Source organism: Oryzias melastigma, linkage group LG24, assembly GCF_002922805.2.
Source record: "Oryzias melastigma strain HK-1 linkage group LG24, ASM292280v2, whole genome shotgun sequence".
Taxonomy (NCBI): domain Eukaryota; kingdom Metazoa; phylum Chordata; class Actinopteri; order Beloniformes; family Adrianichthyidae; genus Oryzias; species Oryzias melastigma.
Window position 1 is genome coordinate 23,030,019 of NC_050535.1, and position 18,384 is coordinate 23,048,402.

At 38.6% G+C, this 18,384-nt stretch overlaps 1 protein-coding gene across 1 annotated transcript; it reads left to right on the forward strand.

Annotated features, from left to right (window-relative positions):
* Nucleotides 1-1,709: 1,709 nt before the first annotated feature.
* cdh1 (cadherin 1, type 1, E-cadherin (epithelial)) lies at nt 1,710-17,469 on the forward strand. The gene is made up of 18 exons (XM_024259588.2): nt 1,710-2,410; nt 3,217-3,331; nt 4,292-4,380; nt 4,629-4,850; nt 7,396-7,536; nt 7,868-8,023; nt 8,417-8,543; nt 9,262-9,434; nt 9,717-9,845; nt 10,055-10,240; nt 10,390-10,634; nt 11,017-11,159; nt 12,486-12,577; nt 12,664-12,796; nt 14,590-14,814; nt 16,312-16,448; nt 16,529-16,672; nt 16,761-17,469. The coding sequence occupies exons 1-18, from the start codon at nt 2,360-2,362 to the stop codon at nt 16,977-16,979; spliced, it is 2,727 nt and encodes a 908-aa protein (XP_024115356.1). The 5' UTR covers nt 1,710-2,359; the 3' UTR covers nt 16,980-17,469.
* Nucleotides 17,470-18,384: the final 915 nt, after the last annotated feature.

Consider the following 18,384-nt stretch of genomic DNA (forward strand, 5'->3'; position numbering starts at 1 on the left):
GAATCCAAATTCTTTCCCTAACCCTACGGCTTCTCCCTATCCCTCCATTTAGCCCTCCAAATGGAGAGATATGGAAACATTGTGTCTTTAAAGTCAGAATTCACTCTCACTCAACGACGTCATCAATAGTGACCGGTCAGTTAAGTTAGCGCGGCACTGCTAGCGCTCGGAAATACATAACAACATTGGTTTTATAACTTTAAAAAGTCATGGTAAAACAAAAAGTCATCACTTAAATTTAAGTGTAAACTTCTGTGCGTCAGAGCGCACCCACGTAAAAAAAGCGCTTCTCCTGCGTAGCACAGTGGAACAGGGCCCAACTTTACTTCTGAACACCTCTTCAATTGACCCTATAGTTGGAGAGTTAGGGAGAAGTGGGAGAAAATTCAGATTCAGCCTTATACTTTGTTTGTAGAAATAGTTGATATTTTTTGTTAACAGTTCATTCTCCCTGATTTTACCATCCTTTTAAAAAACACACAAACTGCTTTTTGTTCTTTTTTTCTGACTAAGTGCTGTCACACTAAAAGCTAGAGTCAGTGTGGCTTATTATTGACAGGAACTCCAAGCAGGAGCAACTACTAACAAAAACTTCTTTTTTTTTTCTTTTCTTTTTTCTTCCAACTTCTCAAATGCTGCATCTTTAAGATGTTTAGAACATTACTCCACTTTCTTGGTTTCAAATTTCAAAGCTGTTAGAACTCAGCTAAAGCTTCTCGACTCGATTACCCAGAACATTTATCCTGCGTGATAAATGCAAGAGAATCACCATGTTCTTTCTGTGGGAGTTTGCGGGACATCAAATATAGAGACATAAGAGAATAAAAAGATAGATGGGTAGTTAGCAGACTTGGTTTTCTTTTAAAAGAAAACTGGAGATATTTAAGGTGTTTGAGCTTAAATGGGTCCAATGCTTATGTGCCATTTAAGAATCATTGTACTTAACTTCCTCAACAAATTACAGAACACGTTTCTGTCACTTCTCTGAAATTTAACTCCACGGTTCACTGTGTTCCATATCCTAAATGTGTTTTAAGGTAATTAAAAATTATTTAACAAACAAGTACAATCAGATTTTAAAACTGCCTTTTCCCCCCAATGGGAATAATCGTCTTAATTACCCAAATGTCCCAGATGGCACATATGTGTATAAACACTCACTGGTCGCTTTATCAGGTAAACCTTTTCTAATCAGCGAATCGACATGTAGACATCATCTTTACTTGCATTAAGAATAGGGAATAAATTAGTTATTTTTATAAACAAATCAGTGATTTAATCTGCAAAATACATTTTATTTACCCAATCAATGTATGCACAGAACTGACCTGTCTATATTTTTTATATATTATCTTTTTTTCCACTTATATGGCAACTGTCTGTCTTGATCTTTTTAACAAAACACCAAACCTAGTTTTTTTTTATTTTAAATGTTATTTATTCTGGTTTTTTTATTATTACATTAAATGAATGTGCATGATTAATCATTTTGGAGAAAATTAAAGTTAACCTGACTTTTTTGCCAGTTGTCAGACTTACTGCATACAAATTACAATTTTTAAAAACAGACTGATGTTATTTACAAGTTTTGACGTGAAACAAGTTAAAAAACGGAAGGAAATCCATATAAAAGTTCAGCACTGGCAGCAAGTGTTTACAAAATTACATGTTAAAAGTCAGATTTTTTAAAGTAAATTGGGATATGGTAGATGGTGGTGGTGCCTGTTTTACACTCTGTCTCGCCATGTAAATTATCTGGTGAACAAAAGGGGAAGTTGAAACTTCAGTAAACTTCCATCATAGTGTTTTTTTTTTAATATTCTGTTTTTCCCCTAACACAAGTCTTATTTTTGTTTATTTTGAATGACCCAAACTATTATCGGTTCTTTTATTAATTTGATATTTTTTCTAAAATGACAAACTGTTTATCACAGGATGGAGAGTGAAGGACAAATGCTGGAGCGCGTGAAGGCGCGTGGCTGTGGGAGCTTGTCTGCATGGGGAAGTCTCTCGACTTGCGCCTCGCTGCTGGTGAAACTGTCTTTTTCCTGCTATGTTCTAGCTAGCAAATCCACAGAAACTGCAGGTTTCAGTCCCTGCAGGTGTGGTAATAACTTATGACCATATGAGGAAGGCGGAAGTCCCGCACCTGTGAGATACGTCACGCCCCGACAAGTACCTGCAGTGACTCGCCCGGCTGAAGACACTCAGACGCTGAAAGACTTTGCAGTAGTCAGACGGAAGTGAAAACACTCTGAGGATTACATTTCGGGAGGGTTTTAAACTACTTTTTTCTTAAATTTTCTCTCGGCGTTTATTTTCTTTTTCAACCGGAGGACTAAAAAGAGCTTTCACACAAATGGGGACCGCTTGGATTGCGGTTTTTGGAGTACTTTTCTTCATTCTTAATGTAAGTGTACCCTTTTTATATACATGTTTTTGTAGTATTTTGTGATATTTTTGAATTATAAAGTCACTTTTAACAGTATTTTGCCTAATTTAAACCATTTTGGTGGGTTACATTTCACCTCGCCCTCGAAACTTTGCTTCATTTGGTAAATAGGTCAGATTTATAGCATTAATTAAGGAGGTTGGTTGGTTTCTAAATATACTTTGGTATTAAAAAATACTACTTATTAGTGTTAAACGTTTGGTGCGCGCGTTGTATGTGCTTTCTCCCCCTTTTCCCAAACGAAGTTTGTGTCGCAGTCGCTTGGAAGGGCCTCGCCCTTCTTCCGTTGATGACGTCAGACAGGTTAAGTGGTTTCAGCTCAGTTAGTCCGACTTCGGCCGAAGTTTTCCGAACACTCCCGAGCAGATTTTTTTCAATTTACTGCAAGTTAATAGGTTTTACAAATGAAATATTCAAAGAACCTGTGATAAAACTTAAAATGAGACTAAAAATGTTTCAAAGAAACACCCTGAAAACGGCATGTTTACAGCAGGTCTTTGACAAATAGACTAAAATGCCCTTCATTGTGTCTGCAACTGTTCCTTCCCCTTTGGTACATGCATGTTTTTTTTTTTTTTAATCTTCTGCTATTTTTCTATTGCATGAAAACAGATGATCCACACTTAATTTTTGTATTGCTATGATTCTTGAGAGCACTTTTCGTTTTTATAAAATACCCCTTTTTAATTTCAATTTTGGCTAAGTATGAAGAATAAATTTGATTTTGTTATTGTCCTCATTGATTTTTCTGTTTTTCTTTTTAGGTCTCAGTTGTGTCGACTGCAGAGGAGTCGCCATGTAAACCTGGATTTGAGTCAGATTTGTTAATCTTCAAAGTAAACAGGAAGCATCTGAAGGCAGGCACAAGACTGGGCAAAGGTATATTCCTTTATCAGTTACTGCTTCATGCTTCCTTAATGTGGCTGTGTGCATCATTTATGTTTCACATTAAAAAAAAAAGTTGCAGTATTTTCTGAAACAATTCTGCTCCATTAAAGGGTCCCTATATAGTTTTAATAGCTTTGTGAATTTGTGCTGTGGGTTGCAGTCCAGTTTGATTCACGAATCAAGATCCAATTAACAGATCGAACCACGATTTTCAGTATTTAATTTTAATATGTCTTAATGGTTGAATTTAAAGGAAATTGTTTACAAGATTTCTAAAAAATCTTCTTTAATGCTATTCATCATATTTTTTTGTTCCAATTTTCTATTTTTTGTGCAATCTAAACATGTTTTTTCAGAACTTATTTTAATAAACACAAGTTTTAATGAGTACAGTATCTCCTTTTAAAAAAACACTCAAGCTTTACTTTTGAATACGAGAAGCTTTACTTTGACGATTTGTTAACTTCTGGTGAAAGTATCTCATGTGGTTTATTTATTATGTACCAATAATGTTGGATAATCCCATATTTTTTTTTGGATGAATGCATAAAATCATTATGGTGATTGTTTCCTGAACCTGCAGAAACTTGACTGAAACAAATCTTTATCTTCACAAATGCTACAACACAGTTTTAATAAAGATCTAGGTTTTCTACATCTGCAGCACTAACTGCAACAAAAAACCCAAAAACTCTATCTTAGGAAAAGATGGTCTTTTATAACTTAGAATGTGAAGAAAGATAGTAGATATTTTGTCTGTATATTTTGTAGTTGGCACAAACTATTTTCATTATCAGTGTATTTGAAATTCTTAATCTAAGTGGTGAGGAAGCAGAGGACAGTGAGACAGAGGATTCACTGAGGCGGCTTTGAAGGGAGCGGCTAAGAGTCAAAGTGTTTGTATTTTATTTTATTTTTTAAATCTGTGTGCTTTGTGTGTTTTTCTCATAGTTGGATTCACTGACTGCACAGATCGTACAAGGTTTCTTTTCAGCATAGATGACAGTCGCTTCGTATTAACTTCTGATGGAGTATTAACCGTAAGTAACCGTCTTGACCTACAATCATTAAAGTTCTTTTTTTTAAATGTTTTTATATAAAAAAGCTGACACTTGGAATTGGTTATAAGTGACGAGGTCAAGTATTTGTCTTTGTTTGATGCTTTCTTAAATCCTATCCTTTAACCTTCACTGCCTCAATGAACATTTGAACTCCTTTAGAGCATGTGGCCCACTTCTGATTTCTTTTTTTCCTTAATACTTACCATTTCTCATATCTTATATTTTAGGTGAAAAGAGCAGTTGTTCTTCATGAAGGACATCTGGACTTTTTTGTCCACTCCTGGGACTCACAGGGCAACAAAATGACTGTTCCTGTCAAGGTCCTGCGACATGGACATCACCAGAGGCAACAACATCCCCATGTAAGCAGAGATGCTGAGCAGCACCATGGAGGCCACAGACACCAGAACCATGACAACACTGAGGTGGATTCTGCCAGTATTAAAGAGGTTGGTTCAAATAAGCAATAGAATGGGCCCTGACGGTTTTCATTTAATAATGGCAATCCACCCACCCACCCACGCATCCATCTTCTCCCACTCATTTGTAGCTGAGTTGGAGAACTGATGATAAAGGTTATCTCTGCTGGAGCCCAACTTACACCGGAAATAAGTTTGACTTACTTCATACTGGCAATACAAACGGATGTCTTGCTTTGGTTATACAGAGTCTGGGTGTCCCATTGTTGGGGGGCAGACCTCATATTCTTTGAGCACATCCGATATATCTTTTCAAGTGTTGATATTAATCCAGGGGTAGGCAACCCTGGTCCTCTAGTGCCTTCTTCCTGCATGGTTTCCAACATACCTGCTCTGCCATGTTCTTATTGCCTGGATACACCTGAACCAGGTAATTGTCACGGGTCCCTACTCATGGCTGATTACCTGGATCAGGTGTATCCAGGCAAAAAGAACATGCCAGAGCAGGGTATGTTGGAAAACATGCAAGATATATATGAGATACTGTTATGACAATCACCAAGAAAACCATTTGAAATACTTTACTGTGCAATGGTTTTACATATTGCTCAAAAAGTGCCATTGCTTAAAGTCTTCTTCCAAATAGGCTTGGGCAGTATTGAAATTTTAATACCGTCAATATTCCTCCATATTTGACCTCTGTATACGATATTACCTTGACTAATGAAGAACTTTGTAAGCACCACTTCAGTGACATTACCAAACTGCTGGATTTTCCTCCACTGTAAGAAATTGACTTCCAAACATAATTATTAAAAAAAAAATAACAACATGAAATGGTTGGATTAACCAATATTTTAAAATAATGTAACGAATATATTGGAAAGTAAATAGCATCAAGTTAACAAAGCATTTCCAGCTATTTTCTGTTATTGTCTGAGCCATTTTAACAATACGGATTAATTCAATTAAAGACTTATTATGAAATAGTAGCATATTGACGTAAAGTGCAAAAAAAGGTCCGTGGTCAAAACTCCATGGAGAAATGAGTCATCCCTGCGCATGTTCAAACATTCCTTGTGGGTAATTCAGACCAGCGGGCTTCTCCGCTTCTGGACGCTCGTGTTTAATCCTCACGCAAGCAGAAAAAGTCATCTTGTGCGAGAGACTATCTACTTTCCCAGCTGGTCCCTTAGACATTTGATGCATGTTCACAGAATCTCGGTGAGGGCACGCCACACAACGTTTTGTCATGTGCGTTTGCGGGGGCTCTGCTTGCAGAGAAACTTGCGCTCAAATGCAAAATGACTTTTGACAATTGTGGGCAGAGACAGAGGACTGCGTTGGCTTTCTTCTGATTGTATGGCGCTATTTATTCAAAAATGCGTCCTTTATTAGAGGGGTTTCCATTTCTTGGGGTCACCTTTTTCATGTATAATTTACAAACGGTGTCATTGGGATTAAGAGGCTCTCCTTAATTTACTTGGAACCCAAAGTACTACCAAACTGTAGTAGTTGTGTTCTTTTTGAAAACAAGTCACTTGTGCACAACTTCCCGTTACTCGCTCGTGTGCCTGTCTCGCTTCCGAGCTGTAATGTGCTGATGTCACATGTTGAGGATGCTGTCCAGCAGATTATTCATTTCGTTCATCTTCTTGGCTTCTTCTTCCCTTTCGGGGTGCCGGAGCCTATCCCGGCTACTGATGGGCGAAGGCGGGGTTCACCCTGGACAGGTCGCCAGTCCGTTGCAGGGCCTCTATCACACACACACATACACTCTCACATTCACACCTAGGGTCAATTTAGAGTCCCCAAATTAACCTATGAAGCATGTTTTTTTTTTTTTTTTTTTTTTTGGACGGTGGGAGGAAGCCGGAGTCTATTGTAAGAAATATTCCCCATGATCTTTTGTTTATGATTATGCAGTTTTTAGCCAAAATCAAAAAGCCTGGCATTCTTTAGGAAATATTTTTTGCAGAGCTGCAGGAGGTCATTAGGAAGTTGCTTCTGGGTTGTGGGCAGTCCCTACAAATATGTCCCATCATTCCTTTGTTTACACTCTCTCTGGCGAGCCTATAGCACCTCACAAGCCCAAAGCTACCATGAGCATTAGCGTAGCAATCGAGCCGTCCAGTCTTGAGCCAGATGCCAGCTCAGATGAGGAAAATAAAAATGTTAATGGATCTATTTGTCTTTAAGTGGATGCTTCAGAACTGGAGCGGAGCAGAGAGGCTTTGGCCCGCCCATGACAGTTGCTTCGTCACAAACCTGAGCTTTTTAAAACTACGAGTATTTGTCTGCTCCTGATTTGAATAAAGAAATACTCAGAAATGCAAGTTTAATTAAAAAAAAAAATATACATTAATCATTTATGTGAAAACACTTATTCACCCAGGATGATTCCGTAGCACAAGTAAGACTGGATTTCTAAAATCGTGATGAACTTCACCATTAGTCTTCATACTATTATGTCTTCAACGTGTTGGTTTAATATATATTCTTTTTCTTCTGTTTGTTTTTAATTGATGACTGATTTCATTCTAGAAAAAATAGTCCTTTCAATATTTGTTTTTAGACTGCGGGACATCCAGACATGGCAGTCCTTTATTTCCCTAAGTCGAGTAAGGGATTGAGGAGGAGGAAGAGAGACTGGGTCATCCCTCCTATCAATTATCCTGAGAATAGCAATGGACCCTTTCCATTTAAAATGGTTCAGGTAAGGAACGTCAAAAAACTACTACAGAACTGCCATTTTCTTGGATTTGTTCTTTTATTGATTGATTTATTTTGGTTTTTAGTTTGGTCAAATCCTTAATTATGTATTTCTTAAAGTCAAATTTAAAAGTTACAATACCGAAAGTTTCAACTGCAAAGCTGTAATAAAAAAGTTACAATACCGAAAGTTTCAACTGCAAAGCTGTAATAAAACATCAGCTTTTGTCTCAAATGTTTAATGAGATATTTTAACCTGTTTTGACTCATGTTTGTCAGCTAAAGAAAAGTTAGTCTTGTTGTTGTGGGTTTTCACTGAGTCCTGGTTTGTTCAGGTTCGCTCCAGTGAGGACAAAAAAAAGACGATCACCTACAGCATCACGGGTCCAGGAGCTGATGAAGATCCAGTAGGACTCTTTACAATGGACAAAAACACCGGGGACCTCTATGTTCATCAGAGACTCGACAGAGAGAAACAAGCAAATTATACGGTAAGAATGATTTTTGTATTGTTTTAAAACATTTTTTATAATTTTGTCGTGTTAGAGTAAACCCAAAAGATTTTTATGAGGGGAACATAAATGTTATTTGCAATTGTTACTGCAATCACACATCAAATTAATATTTTACTACATGTCAACACACGTAGTAGTTTAATATTCCTGCGGTTTGCAGTCAAACGATCTCTCTTATTGAAGACTCAGCTTTTGCCTCGGCACAGCACAGTTGAAGATAACGTTGGAGGCTATCTGTTCAAAACATTTCAACTTTGTGATAATAACAACATTTTAATTCTTGTAATGACTTAAGTATATTATGTTTTTGTTCTAACCTTGTTTTTGTTTCTTGCATGGTGACAATTTGTTCTTTGTATTATTTTGTAGTTGATGGCGCATGCCAGTACAGAGGATCCCATGGAAATTATCATCAAAGTAATTGACCAGAATGACAACAAACCTATTTTTGAACAGACATCCTATGTGGGAGAAGTTGCTGAATCCTCGCCAAGAGGTAACATCAGTGGATCATTTGTAATAGATGTGTGAAAGAATATTTTTTTGTCTATATCTTACCCTTTGTGTGTTAATCTGGTCAAACAGTTGAATGCAGAACAGATTCTGGGTCTAGGTAATTGTAAAAACCAAATGAACAGAACAGAATCAGATGAAGTAAATAATCAGGAGTGCAGGTGTTGAAGTTGACCTTCACAAGTTTGAGTCTTGAAGGAAAACATTTTGTTTTCATACTGTGGTAGATGTTCACTTTTTAAAGAGTTTTGGTTTTACCACTGAACTCAGAGCTTTCACGCTCATGTTACTCCTCTTCTCCAAAACACCTATTACTTTTTTCTCATCGATTGTAAGAAGTGTTTAACTTTTAAAATACTTTTTCTGGAAGTGAGCAAATGTAAGAGCTGCAGATAAACTTGCAGATAAATCTGTGCTCAGGGTTTTTTTAAGATGAAAGCAGAAAGAAACTGAAGTGTGTTAAGTTTGTTTTAGGTGTACTGATGTGTCCTCATGGCTGCATAGTCAAAGCATGAATTACTGGTGAGACCAGATGGCAGAAATGGTTATCTCCACTATTATAGATATTAACGTTAATTTTAAGCCTTTTGATCACTTCCTTTGACAGAGTAGAGAATTCAAAATCTTGTGGCCCAAAACACAAGATGGGATTTTTCATCAAATTCTGGTTTTAATTGTGCTGTAATGTTTGACCTCTTCAGGGACTACAGTGATTCAGGTTTTAGCCACTGATGCTGATGAGCCAGGAAATGACAACTCGATTATCAAATACACTATTCTGAGCCAGGAACCAAAGCTGCCCAATGACCACATGTTTACCATTAACACCAACAATGGAGCCATCATGGTTGAAGATGCTGGTTTGGACAGAGAGGTAATGCTTTGGAAATACATATTTTCAAAAAGAAAATGTGTTTATTGATGTATTATGTTTTTTACATCTTTGAGTTTTGTAGCCAAGATTTTCTTAACCCACATGTTTTCTTTTGTGGATCTACTCATCATGCGCTAAAATAACATTTTTAAAAGTCTCACCTTTTATTAAACGGAAAACTTAGAATTTTAATTTGTTGTGGTTTTTATGTCTGTTAATCAAAAGTTGGGAGGGCATTTCTTAAAGCTGTTTAAAACTTTTCATGATGATGTTCTTTAACAGACGTATCCTGAGTACACTCTGGAAATACAGGCAGCAGATCTGAGAGGAGAAGGATTTACTGGAAAAACAAAAGTAGTTTTGAAAGTGACCGACAGCAACGACAACGCTCCAGTCTTTGCTGAATCTACTGTGAGTACAACACATTACTGTACAGTAAATACTAATATGTCAGTGTTTTTACTAATTAAGGTTTTCTTTGAATAAATAGAGAAGCTTATTTTTGTATAGAGAGCAGTTATCTGTTTTTTTTTTTTGTTTTGTTTTTTTCAATATTGTTGCTATTAAACGTTAGGAAGTTATGAAGTTTTGTGAGCAAACATTTTTTTTACCTTTTCCAGTATCAGGGATCAGTTGATGAAAACGCAGTGGGGGTTCAGGTTGTTAAATTGTCAGTAAATGATAAAGATAAAGAGAACACCCCAGCATGGAACGCCAAGTTCAAGATTATCAGTGGAGATCCTGAGAAGTTGTTTTCCATAGAAACAGGATCCAACAAACAAGAAGGAATCATCAAAACTGCTCAGGTAAAATCAAAGATTCTTCTGAAAGATCCTGTTTTCAAGCTAATCAAACTATGTTTTAATAGTAAAGTTTAATACTCAGCATGTGTACAGAGGTTTTGGGTTGAAGCTGTCCTTCACACTGATAACTGCTGTTTTTCTTCCAACATTAGGGACTGGACTTTGAGAAAAGCAGAACACACACTCTATCTGTTATTGTGGAGAACGACGTTCCTTTTGCCATTCAAATGACCACCTCCACCGCCACAGTGGTGGTGACCGTGAAGGACGTCAACGAGCCTCCAGTCTTTAAAGAAAAGGAGATGTTGGTTAATTTTCCTGAAAACTTAGCTTTGGACAGTGTGATTAAAAAGTGTGAGGCGGAAGACCCAGACTTTGCACGTGAAAACACTGTCAAGTAAGAGTTTTTCTATCATTTTTTTCGACACTAGCTTCTCAATTGAACTGAAGTGCATGATGTTTTTTTTTTTTTCTACTGTTGTAAGATTAACAATAAACAATAAATTAATGTTATGTGCCAGTAAATCAAAATCTGATCAGTCCAGATTTGGAGAGAATAAAGTGTTTTTAAACCCTTTAGAATATTTTGTTATTTAGTTGTAATTACTTGTGCATACTATTGCTTAACACACAGTTGTCCCATGTTGTAAACATTTATTTTATTTAGCATCATACAAACACAAAGACTATTTAAAAAAATATTATTTTTGGTGCCCTGAAAATGTATTTGCATGATTTCTGTAACAGATCCACCATTTAGTTCTCATTTTGATGTGCAGGTATAAAATAATTGATGACCCTGAAGGCTGGCTGAAAGTGGACGAGGATACAGGGCTGGTGAAGGTGAAAACCCTCATGGACAGAGAGTCTATTCGTGTGACGGACAATAAATACACGGCGCTCATTGGTGCTTATGACAACGGTAGGTGAAAAAAGAGAGACTTCATTGCTGAACAACTTTTAAGGATTTTATTTCTCTTTGAAGTAAAAGTTTATGGTCTGTCAGGAGGTTATTTAAAGTGTAAACAACTTTATTTTTTCCTCCTCCAAGTGAAGTGCACAACAGGACTTCTGTGCTGCAGAAAAATTGTAGTTGTAACATTTTTAAAAACTTGGTCTATCCATTGGCAGGTTTAAGTTTTTTTTATTTGCAAGTCCTAAGTCCTTAGACAGAAACGAGAAGGAAGAAGCAAAAATGTGTAATGAAGAAAAAGTTTAAATGGATTTAGGGAAAACATTTTATTCATATACATTTTACATTTTTTGTTTGGAAAATTAATGTAATTTACATAATGAGTGGCAATGGAACAGGCCACTAGACAAGCTACTAGTTATCTGCAGAACAATGCTCCAGCATTAGTCTGTCCCAAAGACGTACAGGATATTATTTACTGGACAAAGCAAGGTCTTGGATCACTCATAGAAAATGCCTTTCCTCTGGCTCTCACAGGCCAAACCAGTTACCTTGGCTTCCTGAAACAATACCCACATTTTGAAACCTGTCGACAGTGATAGGTCTGAGTCACGTTTTTAGGGGAACTACAGTCATCAGTGAGCTTGTTTGAGGTCCACAGCCCCTTTATTGAAAGCAGGCTTGGGAGAAACTATCAAACATTTTAGTTGGGGCCAGAGGGCCCCACATGCTTTATCTGATTGGTCAGTTTAAAACTTTAATAACTTGCAATAAAGATAAAATACCTTTTAAGAAAAATTAGATTAGAAAGGTTATGTTAATAAGGTGTCCAAGCAAGAATGGTTATTCTGACAAAAAATGACCTGTCTACAGTGGTCCCCCGCTTTTTTGCATTTCTTTATTTGTGGTTTCACATATTCAGATTTTTTTTTTTTTTCCAGCCAAGTGATTCTTCTAGTTTGTCACAAAAGCTCTGACAACTCAAGATGCTTGTATAAATGTTTACGTCCAAAGGAGGTGCTGAGGTTCATCTCCACACAGCGGGGTTAACCTATCCAGGGGATATACAGTAAAGACGACTGTCTTTCCAGTTTAGAACTCCTGTTGACCTTCAGTCTTGTTTACATTTATCCACACATTTGTCTAACAGAGAAAAGATCTTGTACTGAGCATTATTCTCTAGGGTTTAAGAATACATGTGAAAAATTGCAAGCTGCAGAGAGACTGCTTCTTTACCAAATCTGTTTAAAGCATCACAGTATTAAGTTTGAGATTTAGATTTTTATGAGAAAAAGTTGCTCCTGTTTTACTGATGTTCATCTGTGATGTCACCAGATCCAGTCCCAGCCACTGGAACTGGCACATTGATCATTAAGCTTGAAGATGTCAACGACAACGCCCCAGTAATCGAAGAACGGAAAGCGACGGTGTGTGTTTGCTTCTTTAGAGCCATTTGGGTTTTTATTTTTCAGGAAGAACTGCACTGAGCCTGACTGTGATTGTGTTCTCTCAGGTTTGCAGGAAAGCTGAGCGTCCTGTTCTGCTGACTGTGGTGGACAAAGATGAAGCCGCTCATTCTTCTCCTTACAGTGTGGCAGTACATGAGATGTCCAAGGCCAACTGGACCGCTCAGATGAACGAAACCAGTATGACCACTGTTTACTTAAATGTCACATTTGCAAAGAAAAAGTTTGTTTTTTTTTTTACCTTGATCTTTCATACCCTTTGCATAAACTATACATTATATCCTGAAAGTATTCACAGTACCTCACTTCTTCCACATTTCATTATGTCACAGCCTCATCTCAAAATGGATTAAATCATTTTTCTTGCGGAAAATTTATTTAAAACAATCCATAATGACAATGTGAAAGAAGTTCTCTTTAAATTGTTGCAAATTTCTACAAAGAAAAAATATGTACACAAGTATTCACAGCCTTTGCTCAATATCTAGTGGCTGAACTTTTGGCTTTAATTCCAGCCTCCAGCCTCTAGTCTTGTTTAATATGATGCCAGAAGCTTGGCACACCTTTCTTTGGACAGTTTTGCCCATTCCATTTGCAGTACCGCTCTAGCTTCATCAGGTTGAATGGGAAGCGTCTATCTCTCCATAGATGTTCAATTCTATTCAGATCTGGGCTCTGGCGACCAAACCACCCCTTCAATATCTTGGCCATGTGCTTTGGATCATTGTCCTGCTGAAAGATGTACCGTCTCCCCAGTCTGAGGTCAAGACTTCTCTGGAGCTGATTTTCGTTCAGGATGTCTCTGTACATTGTTGCAGTTGGCTATCCCTCTATCCTCATGAGTCTTCCAGTTCCTGCTGCTGAAAAACATCCCGAAGCATGATGCTGCCATCACCATGCTTCACTGTAGGAATGGAATTGGTCTGGTGATGATTGTTGCTTTTTTTCCCCAAGCATAACGCCTGCCATTCACTCTGGTCAGACCACAGAATGTGCTTTCTCATGGTCCGAGTCATTCAGGTGCCTTTTGACAAACTCCAGATGGGCTTCCATGTTCCTTGTAGTAAGAAGGGGCTTCCGTCCGGCCATTCTACCATACCGGCCTGATTGGTGTAGTGCTGCTGAGTTGGTTGTCCATCTGGAAGGTTCTCCTCTTTCCATATAGGGACGCTGGAGCTGTGACGGAGTGACCATTAGGTTATTGGTCAGCTCCATGATGGGGACCCTTACCTCCCGATCACTCAGCTTAGAAGGCCGGCCAGGTCAAGGAAGAGTCCTGGTGGTTCAAAGTTTTTCACTTGCAGATGATGGAGGCCACTATGCTCATTGAAACTTTCAATGCAGCAGAAATGTTATGGACCCTTCCCCAGCCTTGTGCCTCAAGACAATCCTTTCTCAGAGGTCTACAGACAATTCATTTTTTTCATGATTGGTTTGTTCTTTGATGAGCACTGTCAACCCTTGGACCTCATGTAGACAGGGAAGTACCTTTCCAAATCACATTCAATCCACTGGATTTACCACAGATTGGCTTCAAACATCTCAAAGCTTATCGGTGGAAACTGAATAAACCTCAGCTTAGTTTGGAAAGACTTTGAAAAGTACTGCAAAGGCTGTGAATACCTATGTACATATCATTTTTCAGGTTTTTTATTTAAAATAAAATTTGCAAGAATTTCAAGAGAACTAATTTCACACTGTCATTATGGGCTGTTTTGAATACTTTTTCAGGATGAATACTGATTTCATCCTTTTTCAAAAAAAGCTTTGACATAATACAATGTAGAAGAAATGAGACTCTATGAATACGTTCCGGATGCACTGTATTTCCATAGTTTTGGAAGATTAACTTTGAAGTAAGAAATCATTTAGCAGCATCTGTATGGTGTTTGTTTTTTAAAATGGCAACAGTAAGTTGAGAGAGTGCACAGGCTCACTTGAAACTGAACTTTTGTCACTTTTCTGTCTTTTAGAGACTGGAATTAAGCTGTTTTTGAAAAATTCTGACATTCCTGTCGGAACGTACAAAGTGGTCCTGAGGGTCGCAGACCGCGAAAACCTGGCGCAAGACAGCTCCATAAATGTAAACGTGTGCGACTGTCTGGAAAATGGAGGTTGTATTGAGGCTAGAATTGCCGGTGGCGAAACAATGTCGCCATTTATATGGGGAATACTTGGAGCTGTGCTGCTGCTGCTGGGTGAGTACAACTTTTTCAGAAATGAAAGAATGCATTCTGTTGATTTTCTTCTAATGTAAAGTTAGTATTTTTCTAATAATGGACAGACAGTGGTAACATTAAATATCCATAGTAATGCTTGTCATTTACAAATCCTGGGGATTTAAAATAAGAGGAGGGAAGCCAGTCAGGGTGAGAAAGGGGTTGGCTGATTGACCAGAGCTAATCTTGACTATTCAAAATTGAGTCAAATGTCTATAGAGCAGCTTAGGTTGGGTCTTTTTAACAAAAAGAATAAATGAAAGGAAGATGGACAATACTCAAAATGGAGTTGCCGGGTGGGAAAATCAAAGGAAGACCAAAGAAGGATAGAATGTGATGCAGGTGTCAGATTTCTCTCTATAGCAATGTTGCATTGCACCATGTTACCGGTTCTAAAGCTGCATTTACTTCAGACACAATTCAAGGCGTCTCGTTTCAATCTTGAATCAATGTATAGACGCAATGTGAGGTCCTGCAGGCGCCTCAGTCTGGCAGCAGCGAGATTCTAACATTATACATGGCACATCAAATGTTGGAAAATCTGCAGTTTGGTGTGCTGTATCAGGGATTCAACTTTTCGGCACGTGTTTTTTTTTTTTTTTCTTCCCCCCCAGTGACTTGATCAGCGGGTAGAAAATGAATCCCATAAGGCAGATCGATGTGAAAGTTTTCAGAGTTTGGGGAGCTGGGGCTGCGGGGGTTGCACAAACTGTCCTGGTTACTGTTGGGTGAATGCGGGATACACCTTGGACAGCTTGCCAGCCTGTCGCAGGGCTCATGGGGGTGAAGTGATTGCTACGCCGAGAGCGGCAGGGCTTTCCCCACAACGCTAAGGGTGGCAGGGCTCGCTAAACTTGCCTCTAGGGCAGGGGTAGGGAACCCTGGTCCTCGAGAGCCACCTTCCTGCATGTTTTCCAATATACCCTGTTCTGGCATGTTCCTATTGGCTGGACACACCTGAACCAGGTAATTCTTTGAGCCCCTGCTCATGACTGATTACCTGGTTCAGGTGTGTCCAGCCAATAAGAACATGCCAGAACAGGGTATATTGGAAAACATGCAGGAAGGTGGCTCTCGAGGACCAGGGTTCCCTACCCCTGCTCTAGGGGCTGGCTGGTTGGCCAGCAAACAGAGCCACTGTTAGATGGTTTGGCAACCTGCTTGAGCCTCCTGAACCTTAGGATTTTTCCTTATTTTCATTAAGACAATATTTTTAAAAAATCCTTTGTTGTTTTCATTTTTTCCCCTCTCAAACTAATGTGGGACAGAAAGTCTTCAAACTGGATAACAGAAACACAGAAGTAGTGGCGCAAAGCGTCTGTCATTTAGACCCAGCCCTGGTTTCTAGGAGTGAAAGTCACCATACCGGGAGAGACGATGAACTCATGAACCCAGTCATGGAAACATGATTACTGATGCTTTTGTAGACACTTTTAAAGCCTGCCAGCTTTTAATGAACAAAACTTTGTGTTTCAGTGATTGCAATTTTGGGATTGTATGCATACAAAAAATGGCAAAAGAAAGATGAAAAAATTGGAGAGCCATTTGAGAAGGACATAATCAGAGACAACATCTACCACTACGCTGAGGAAGGAGGTGGAGAAGATGATCAGGTAAACACTAGAGATCTGACAAAACACCTATGCTAGCAAGATTTTGTGACTAAATTAGAACCTGTTGTCTTGTTCCTCAGAACTTTGATCTGAGCGTTCTCCACTATGGCCTCGACAACAAACCTGATGTATTGCGAAGTGATATGATGCCTTCGACCATGTCCCGCCCCACATACCGAACTTTGCCTGCTAACCCAGATGAAATTGGCAACTTCATTGATGACGTAAGTGATGCAACCAAGCCTCTGTAGGGACTTTTTTTTTTCTTGAAATAATTTTAAAATATCCTTTTTTTGTTTTGCCATCTTCCAGAACTTGAAGGCAGCAGATGAAGACCCTACCGCGCCCCCCTACGACTCTCTCCTGGTGTTTGACTACGAGGGTGGAGGCTCGGACGCTGGAAGCCTCTCATCTCTGAACTCTAGCAACAGCGGAGATCAGGACTACAACTGCCTCAACGAGTGGGGCCCCCGCTTCAAGAAGCTGGCTGACATGTATGGGGGAGGAGAAGATGATGACGACATGCTGTGAAAGATGACCACTTGGTTGAAGACCCCACACACAAACGACCCTCAGAGTTCAGTTTTCAGTGATGAGCTCTTTGCAGCTTCCTCCCACAGGCTTTTGACCTCTTTTAGTGCTCTAAGTTGTACAGAAGTTGGCCTTTTTTAATTTTCTGGAACTTTCTGGGGATGCTAAATGCACTGACAATGGTGGGATCAAATTTCAAAAATACAGTGCTTTGCTTTCTAGGTTTGTATTTTTGTTTTTATATTCTAGCTCTTTTAAAAAATTTTGTGGACTAATTTGGAACAAATTGAAGTCGAGACAGACATCATTAAAGAGCTGCATGAGTTTAATAGACACATTTTTTGTTTTTACTTTTTTTTTTAACAAATGTTGCAGAAATATTAAATACACTGCTGTGTGACTGATCTTTGTTTCCTGCAAGAAGACTTCAAGACATGGTTTGTAAAATGTGGCTTTTTTTTCTTTTTTTACATAAACCATCAATATGGAAGCTGTGTGGCCTTTCATTTTATCCATGGTGACATAGGCAATTCAGAAAAGCCCCTTCAAGGAAGAGTGTGCCTTGCTCGCTCTGCCCTTAGGCTAACACACACTTTTATTTTATATGCACAATAGTGTATCTTTCAATTGTGGCCCATCTCTAATATCTCTCAGGTCCAGTAAGTGTGTCACTGTTGGATGATGGTCTCCATAGTGACCAGGCTGCTTTAAGGAACAAACCCCCATCCCGCCTGAAGGAGAAAAAAAAAACAATCCCTGACAATGAAGATGCAGTGTGGCATTTTTATTGTCTTATCAATGGTCAAGAAAAACTCAATGTAGTGTTTAAACTTTGTGCAGTAACACACACCAAAGAATGTTCTGGTCAGAAATCTGCACACATTGGGGTGGATCCTCAACATATCTGAGAACGCTATGAGAAAGCAGATGAGATGCTGTACTCGAATCTTAATCATATCCTTAACCCTTCCTCTGTGTCCACATGGTCCAAAAAAAAAAAAAATTAAGCTCTGGCCACACATTTCTCTTTAAAACCCGGTAATATCCTTCCATGAAGTGGTTCATGTCTGATAACACCACTAATTCAATGGTCGTTTACGAAAAAAAAGTTAAATCTACGAGGACTTCCGTCATGTTATATTTTTAAGTTTTGCGGCTGACCCAGTGGCAAAGTGGAGTTGATGTGGAGCATCTGGCCAGTCTTGATGAATGAAACAAGACCATTAAAAAAAAAATGGCAGTAGGTTTCACCTTCACAACCCTGTGAAGGCAAACCAGAAAAATGGGCAGCAGAGCATTACCTCAGCGGCCAGAGAACATGCACGGTAAAGAGGGACGCACCACATTCAGACTGGTGTTGGAATTACCTGTAGGAAGTGAAACACTCATTCAAATTTACTTCTAC